Source organism: Nematolebias whitei, chromosome 12, assembly GCF_014905685.2.
Source record: "Nematolebias whitei isolate Nwh7 chromosome 12, NemWhi1, whole genome shotgun sequence".
In the NCBI taxonomy this organism is placed as follows: domain Eukaryota; kingdom Metazoa; phylum Chordata; class Actinopteri; order Cyprinodontiformes; family Rivulidae; genus Nematolebias; species Nematolebias whitei.
Window position 1 is genome coordinate 29,595,100 of NC_056509.1, and position 9,214 is coordinate 29,604,313.

General features: G+C 41.4%; 1 protein-coding gene across 1 annotated transcript in view; it reads left to right on the top strand.

The window, feature by feature from the left end:
• The window catches only part of faxca (failed axon connections homolog, metaxin like GST domain containing a), a 12,479-nt gene extending 4,543 nt beyond the window's left edge, over window positions 1-7,936 (top strand). Inside the window, exons 2-6 of the mRNA XM_037685391.1 lie at window positions 2,359-2,494; window positions 4,229-4,425; window positions 4,649-4,866; window positions 5,645-5,761; window positions 7,094-7,936. Coding sequence (XP_037541319.1) covers window positions 2,359-2,494; window positions 4,229-4,425; window positions 4,649-4,866; window positions 5,645-5,761; window positions 7,094-7,392 — 967 coding nt within the window. The 3' untranslated portion in view covers window positions 7,393-7,936. The remainder of the gene's footprint in view (window positions 1-2,358; window positions 2,495-4,228; window positions 4,426-4,648; window positions 4,867-5,644; window positions 5,762-7,093) is intronic.
• Window positions 7,937-9,214: the final 1,278 nt, after the last annotated feature.

Consider the following 9,214-nt stretch of genomic DNA (forward strand, 5'->3'; position numbering starts at 1 on the left):
TTGGGAGCAGAGATTTAGATTTACGGTTTCAAATTGAGGTTAGTGTTCAAGTTTCGCATTACCCGGAGGGGCCATTTTACCCGTTTCCAGTGGAGAACCATGACCTCAGACTTTGAGGAGCTGACAGACGCTTCACACTCGGCTGAGAACCGCCCCAACCTGTAATGCTAAACTTTAACACTAACCTCAATTTGAAACCGTAAATCTAAATCTCTGCTCCCAAAAGAAGAGCTGCATTCTCATTTTGTTCCAGATTAAGTCGGAAACTCAATCTGGTCCAAATTAAAACAACCATCTGTTAATTACGCATCAACATTTCCTTCACTTCAGATAATATTACATTAAGTAGATGTCAGTCACTTCTTTGATTTCTTGGTATTTGAAGCATTTTATATATCTTCAGATAGCTCAAATTTTATGAAGGGAGATTCTAGAGAAAGGTTATAAACAATAATAATTGAGCATGCATCAGGATGTTATAAACAATATCTTACCTGATGTAGATATATCTTTCTGCAGCCTCAGTCTCCTCAGCCCTGTGGCATCTGGTTTAAAGCTGATGTCTTGCTGTGGTGCAACTGTTGGCAACAAATTGCAGACAACATTTAAAACATTTGAGAGAAAGCTGAATAATAATTATTAACAATAATTAACTATAGACCATAAAAAATTTCTCAAACAATGACTCTGTATATCGCTAATTACAGGTGTCTGCAAACATTCTCAGTTTAGTTCCTGGAACTCTGGTGTGGTAGAACTGGATTATTTTAGTGATATGTGTCTGAACTATCTGTGAATTTCAGCCCAAATTTGGCTGAGAGAAAACCAGGAGACATGAGCACTCAGTTGACGAATCGTTTAATCGAGTCCTCGTGTTGAACAAAGTCCAACATTCAGCTCGTTCAGCTACTTCTAGTCTTGACACCGACATGTTTAAAGAGCTAACCAAAGGCAAAAATACATTTCTGCTCATAACCCAGTGTCATATTACACAGACTTCCTGTCTTTGCTGGGAAACACAGTTTGAGTCATGCAGAACACAGAAGCCCTTAAAACATATGACCTTGGATCAGAAATATAATTGAATGTAGGGATGCACGATATTATCGGCATGGTATCTGTATCGGCCGATATTAACGATAAAGTTAAATATCAGACATTGGCCATTCCATCAAAACAACACTCACAATATAAAAGGCTTCTGTTTTAAGTTCATTTTTAATTTAAGAAACTGTCAAGTATATCTGTTAACGCACTACTCGTGTACTTTTCACTTGTCGCTTGTGAACAGGTTGAGTTTAGATTTGTGAAAATTTACAAATTTGCGCTGTTCGAGTGTTGTCGTTGTGTTAGAGAGAGTAAATGTCATGAATACATTTGACTGGCAAAGATCATGCAGAATAATGTAGTATTTTAAATCCACAGCAGAGAAAGCTATGTAGTCTCTGTAAGTAGGTTTAGGAAAAAAATATCTATATTGCTATCAGATATCGGCCAAAAATCCAATATCATGCATCCCTAATTGAATGTTAAAAAAACAACTTCATTGTTGTCTTTCTGTCAAAACTGAACTTACAGCTAACATCTAAACTGAATAAAGGACTGAAATTTTCATTTAAACACGATTTAACTCTTTTATTTGTAATAGAGAGCAGACTTCAGGTGCTTCAATACAGCCTGGAACCTGGAGTGAAATATCCTCTGTTATAATGTTATACATTTTGATTTGAGTTTTATTAAGTTTCCTTCACTCTGCAAAACAGGACGCAGTGTGTTCGTATCATTGTTTGAGACCTTTGCCTAGAAAGGCAGCCCCTATTATTATCCACCTGCACTTTCTTCAACTTTAATGCGTCCCGAACCACAACATGTACCCCCACAAATTATATATCAAAACGACCAGCTCAGCACCATGATGTGTGCTTTTATTGGCATTTCAACTTACCATGGCGATGTAATTTGCAAACAAACATGTCATTTCTCTCATTGAAACAAACTATAAGTCATCCAATTTTAGAGACATTAAGCTGACATTTGGTGTAGTGCTAGCTACACCACGTGGCAGTCCTTGTCAAAGTTTCTACAGGAACTTTCTAGTTAGAACAACTAATGTTGATCTGTTTAAGGTCAAGTGTTTAACCTCTCCAATGGTTTATGTTTCATATTTATTTAAACACCGCAAGAATAGTTTTGACCAACAAAAACGTGTTTGTCAAGTTTTTTATTAAAGCTCAAATTTTAAAAGGTTGATTATTTTCTGGCCGTACTCGGTCTTCACCGTTCTTTGTAGTTTCACCTGTCCAGTCCCGCCTCACCCAGTCTGTTTAAATCATCACTCTGTGCCTTTTCCTCACACAGGAAGGAAGAGGAGCTGGACTCTAAAGATGCCATCATCCTCCACCAGTTCTCCAGACCCAGGTCTGGTGCCCCCTCTCTGTCCCCTTTCTGCCTTAAACTGGAGACCTACCTCCGTATGGTCGACCTGCCCTACCAGGTGACGTTATTTTATCTTAAGTCAGAGCGAACAAACAATGTTTATTTTAACTTCTTTCTCTGTGGTAAGAGTGAACAGTTTCCATTAGCATACAGGTGCTGGTCATCAAATTAGAACATCATGAAAAAGTTGATTTATAACATTAATTCCATTCAAAAAGTGAAACTTGTATATTATATTCATTCATTACACACAGATCGATATATTTCAAATGTTTATTTCTTTTAATGTTGATGATTATAACTGACGACTAATGAAAACCCCAAATTCAGTATCTCAGAAAATTAGAATATTATTTAAGAACAATAAAAAAAGGATTTTTAGAAATGTTGGCCAACTGAAAAGTATAACCATGAAAAGTATGAGCATGTGCAGCACTCAGTACTTAGTTGTGGCTCCTTTTGCCTGGATTACTGCAGCAATGTGGCGTGTCATGGAGTCGATCAGTCTGTAGCACTGCTCAGGTGTTATGAGAGCCCAGGTTGCTCTGATAGCGGCCTTCAGCTCTTCTGAATTGTTGGATCTGATGTATCACATCTTCCTCTTCACATTACCACCATAGATTTTCTATGGGGTTAAGGTCAGGCGAATTTGCTGACCAATTAAGAACAAGGATACCATGGACATTAAACCAGGTACTGGTAGCTTTGGCACTGTGTGCAGGTGCCAAGTCCTGTTGGAAAATTAAATCTGCATCTCCATAAAGTTGGTCAGCAGCAGGAAGCATGAAGTGCTCTAAAACTTCCTGGTAGACAGCTGCGTTGACCTTGGACCTCATAAAACAGTGGATCAACACCAGCAGATGACATGGCACCCCAAACCACCACTGACTATAGAAACTTGACACTGGACCTCAAGCAACATGGATTCTGTGCCTCTCCTCTCCTCCTCCAGACTCTGGGACCTTGATTTCCAAAGGAAATACAAAATTTACTTTCATCAGAGAACATGGACCACTCAGCAGCAGCAGTCCCAGGCGAGATGCTTCTGACGCTGTCTCTTGTTCAAGAGTGGTTTGACACAAGGAGTACGACAGCTGAAACCCATGTCTTGCATCTGTCTGTGCGTGGTGGTTCTTGAAACCCTGACTCCAACTGCAGTCCACTCTTTGTGAATCTCCCCCACATTTTGGAATGGGTTTTGATTCACCATCCTCTCCAGGTTGCGGTTATCCCTATTGCTTGTACACTTTTTTGTACCACATCGTTTCCTTCCCTTCACTTCTCTATTATTGTGCTTGGACACAGAGCTCTGTGAACAGCCAGACTCTTTAGCAATGACCTTTTGTGTCTTGCCCTCCTTGTGCAAGGTGTCAATGGTCGTCTTATGAACAACTGTCAAGTCAGCAGTCTTCCCCATGAGCGTGTAGCCTACAGAACTAGACTGAGAGACCATTTAAAGGCCTTTGCAAATGTTTTGAGTTAATCAGCTGATTAGAGTGTGGCACCAGGTGTCTTCAATATTTAACTTTTTCACAATGTTCTAATTTTCTGAGATACTGAATTTGGGGTTTTCAAAGGTTGTCGGTTATAATCATCAAAATTAAAAGAAATAAACATTTGAAATGTATCAGTGTGTGTGTAATGAATGAATATAATATACAAGTTTCACTTTTTGAATGGAATTACTGAAATAAATCAACTTTTTTATGATATTCTAATTTTATGACCAACACCTGTACAACCAGTCTCTTCCTTTTCCTGCTTCGTTCACATTCTCCTTCCTCTCATCCAGAACTACTTCGATGGGAGGCTCTCTCCGCAGGGGAAGATGCCGTGGGTGGAGTACAACCAGGAGCAGGTGTTTGGGACTGAGTTCATCATAGAGTTTCTGGAGGAACGACTGGGCGTGAGCCTGAACAAGGGTCTGACGCTGCAGGAGAGGGCCGTGTCCCGAGCCATCACCAAAATGGTGGAAGAGCACTTCTATTGGTGAGTTCAGAGTTTTCCTGTTTGGTCTCAGACGGCGGCGTCGAATGAGGAACGGAAAAACATTTCACGTAAACACCAAATATGTTTCTACAGATTGACGCAGTAAAATATGTTTCCACAAATTTGACAAAAAGATGTTTAGATGCAGCTTTTCCACTAATTAAACGATCCTGCTGTGAGAGGAGAAGCCATTTCACTTGATAAGTTTGCGTTTGTCTAAAAGGACCATAGCTTACTGTCAGTGGGTGGACAACCTGGAGGAGACCCAGGAGATGCTGTCGGTGAGCGGACCACTGAGCGACCTGCTCAAGTGGATCCTGAGTCACCTGACGTGCGGGATCGTCAAAAGGGAGATGTACGGCCACGGGATCGGGCGTTTCTCCTCAGAGGAGGTTTACAGGCTGATGGAGAAGGACATGCGCACTCTGGCCACGCTGCTAGGTAAAGATTTTGTTAATATGTTGTTCCAGACAGCAGCATGTCTGTGTAACGTAAGAGTTCAGGGATTTTCCTGGGCTTGATATTCCACTTCACATCCTTTGAACATATATAGTTCACACTGTGAAGCAAAAATAGCCACTAGCAAACAAAGTTTTAGCTCAGTATCCAAAAAAATAATAATAATTACAAATGTAAATCCATTTCTTTACTGGCTTAGGTTGATTTGCTGAAGTGGCCATCTTGAATTGGACATACTCAAAAAGCTAATGAGTTGTAGATGTACATGCAATGATTATTTTCTGAGCGTTTCATTGAAGTCTGTTCAGTGATTCATGAGATATTTTGCGAACAGACAAGCTGTTTACTTTTATAATAAATGAAAAAAATATTTAAACAATGGTGCAAAGTTCTCAGAATTATGTTTGGGATCACTCTCCGCATCTACCACACCAAACTGTAGGTGAACAGTAATATGGCTGAGAAGTGCTGAACAGCTGAAAACTAGTAGCTCAACACTGACCTCTTGTGGTGATCTTTCGAACTGCTAATAAGAATGTACACATGGCGCTGCAAAACAAATTTTAAGTTAATCTGACGTCATAATTTATATCATAATCTTCACTGTGGTTTAAGCTCAGATCTGTTTTTTTTATTGTTAAGTTTTGTGGAGCAATGCGATTGCAGCATTTCGTATAAAACACTTAAAAACCGATTGTTTAAAGAGAAAAGAATTGTTTTTATTTTCATTTTCTTACTTGACGTGTTTTGTCTGTCTAAGGTGATAAGAAGTACATGATGGGCTCAAGGCTTTCAGCAGTCGACGCTGCAGTGTTTGGTCACCTGGCTCCCGCCATGTGGACTCTACCAGGATCCCGACCAGAGCAGCTCATCAAAGGTTGGTTTATTATGAAGAAAACTGACACAAATGCACAACTTTTTCCTTTTTCCTTAAATAATAGGCATAAACAGATGGTTTTAGGTTACTAGTCTACATTTATTCTACACATTTTTAACAAAAACACACTGACCATCTGTTTTTACATACACTTCAAGGATCAACTTTGTAATCTGTACATGACTTTAAGTAATATTTGCCTAGAGCCAATTTCATGCAATTCATGAGTCTGTGAATATGATTGTTTGTCTTCCTATTAGCAAAATATCTCGTGAATCGGTGGCTGGATTTTGATGGAACTCTCAGAGTGTAATCAGTGGCATCACATCTAGAACGCTTTAACTTTTGGAGTCAATGCGATTTAAGATGGCCACCGCTGCTAAGCGTCCTTTGCTAAACAAAAATGGCCGTAACTCTGAATTTTAACAGATGTTGAACTAACGTTGAGGCTGCAAGTAGCTGAAAGTTATCCCTATCAAAAAAAAAGCACTAGCAGCTTGCATGTGGTCTTTGTTTAAAACTTTAGCATGCAAGGCATCCATCCATCCATCCATCCATCCATCCATCCATCCATCCATCCATCATCTTCCACTTGTTCTGAAGTCAGGTCATGGGGGCAGCAGCTTGAGCAGGGAGGCCCAGACATCTCTTTCCACAGGACCTCTACCAGTTCTTCTGGGAGGACCCCAAGGCGTTTCCAGACCAACCGAGAGGCATAGTCTCTCCAGCGTCTTCCTCGGGGTCTCCTCCCAGTCGGACATGCCTGAAGAACCTCCCTATGGAGACACCCAGGGAGCATCCTTACCAGATGTTTGAACCACCTCAACTGGCTCCTCTCCATGTGGAGGAGCAGTGGTTCTACTCTGGGTCTCTCCTGGACAACTGGACTTCTCACCCTATCTCTAAAGGAGGGTCCAGCTACCCTGCGGAGGAAACTCATTTCAACCGCCTGTATCCACGATCTCATTCTTTCAGTCACTACCCAGTGATCTGTGTCTGTCTGTTCACCGCTCGGTCTTCGTTCCTGCCCTCACCTGTGGCCACGAGTTCTAGCTGCACACGCTACTCAGCTCTGGCATTTCTATGAGCAGAAAGTTTTTGCAATTATATCCTTTTGTTAAATTTGCACAAACACTGACAGATGTCTTGCAAAGCTCTGATGTAGGAACCACACTGGAAAATTAAATGTTTTCAGAAGAAGAAAAATGAGGTTGAAGATTAAATTAGATGAAATAAAGATAACCTGTGATCGGTTTAAAAGCAGTTTGATAGACTGTTGGTCGTGATGCGGGTAAGGGTTTTCGTTCCCACTGAGCTCTTCGTCCCTCACAGGTGAGCTGATCAACCTGGCCTTGTACTGTGAGCGCATCCGCCGGAGGTTCTGGCCCGAGTGGTTCGTGGACCTGGATGACCTGTGTTACATCAGCTCAGCAGACAACAGCAGCTCTCCTTCAAGACTCCCCGATCTGGGCCTCTACTCTTGCTCGGACACCACCTCCGAGGATACGACACCCCCGCCCGCCCAATCGCCGCAAGAGCCGTCGTCGCCGGTCAGCGACCCAACGGGCCTCTCGCTGTACGACTCGGACATGGACACCGAGTGTTCGGAAATGGATGCACTTAAGTGTTGATAGAACACACACATACAGAGACACACTCGTGGCACACGTATGACCTCCTGTTTCCTGTTTGAGCTTTCGGGAGTAGTTGCCTGAGGTGTAGATCACATAAAAGGTCAATTTTTCTAACTCCGTTAGAGGAAAGGTTGCAGGAGAGGGGACAAACGAGCCCAAGCTAGATTAAAAAAGGGACAAAGGAAGGAAGGATAAGCAGAAAAGTTAGAGTGAAAAAGGAGAAAATGCAGGAGCTGGTTGGAAAAAAAGCAATTGGAAAGGAGTAAATGACGCTGCTGCTGCTGAGAAACTCCTCCTCTTCTCATCGGCAGCCACAACCTGTTTCAAGTCCTTGTCGCCATGGCAACAACACATGAGCGAGAGTCTTGTGTGTTTTTGACTTATCTGATCACTTTGTGCTAAAACCACATCAACACACTGGAGCTGTACAGGACTGTAAGAGCCATTTAGTGTAAATACCATAAAGTTTCAACTAAACTCAGATTTAATAGATAGAATAATTAATTATTTTCTGAATATAAAGCATAAAGATAGCCTGAAAATAGAGAGTCCTCCCCTCAGTCATATGATGTAAATACTGTAATTGTTTGTCCTTTAAATAAAACTCTTTGTCTCCGTAGATGCCCACCCTGCTGCTCGTTTACATCCAGCAGGAAGGTTTCAGAGCAGATTATGGCTCCCGTGAGCACTTTGAATTTAGAGTTTAAGGCGTTTCGACAAAAACGTAGAATAAATTCATGTATTACGATCATCGTTCCGCAACGTAATCCAGCTCCTGTATAGTTTGGGTGGTTTCTGAGGATTGTAGCTGAAGTTAATTAAAAGCAACCCAGTTAAATGATTATTTTTTTTAATAAACATTTGAATGAATGTGCACGACTGGTGTAAATTTCCAGTTAAACTTCATGTTCTGTCCACATTTTGTAGTTTCTTTGTTTTATTCAACTGTGGCCCACATCTGCCACCCAAACTGTTATAAAACCCAGAAAATGCCATAAAAGCAAGAAGACCACAGACGCATGTCCGCGGTTTAGTTTTTATTCTCCATTTCGTGTTTGTTTCAGGTGTTCGTGTTGCCTTTGCTGAGTCACTCTGTGTGTACAAATAATAGTACACTAAAGGGATAGTTCAGATGTTTTGAAGTGAGCTTCTGTGGAAAGGCTTTGAACAATGAATATCTTACCTGCTGTAGATAGCTCTTAGATTGACCTTAGTTTGGAGGAAAGAGTTTGATTCTGATTAGATTGATGAGCTAAAAGCTAGTCTTAGTTTGTCAGTGTCATTCCTCCAGGAAGTGACGCAGGCTGCTCATGCTTTATTCAACTTTTATTTACACAGATAAATCACATTGTGCCTCGAAGACTCATTTACAAGTGAGACCTGTTTAGACAGACAAAAAGTAATTAAAGTGACTCATGTAGGATTTAGAGGCAAAAAAATCCTATCTAACTCTCACTCCTTGGCCGAGGAGAGAGAGCCTGAGATTGAAAAAAACACACTGCACATAAGCACATAGTGACACAGACATTCTGCAGAGGAGGAGAGATGACAAGAGCGGTGAACGTGTCCAAGGACACTCCAGAGACACTGTAGGAGTTCTGATAAGAATGGTACAATCAGTCAGTTCCCTCTGGTGAGATCCGTAAACTCTCTCGAGGGTGCCGAGGTCGACCTAGGACAGCTCCAGAGAGAATCCAAGAGTCCTGAAATGACACAATGTTTATTCAGCCGAGTCCCTCTGATAGGTCCGCAGACTTCCTCAGTGGGAGAGGGGAGGGGGCAGAGCATCAAGATTTATAAGGTCTCCAGGCAAATTGAG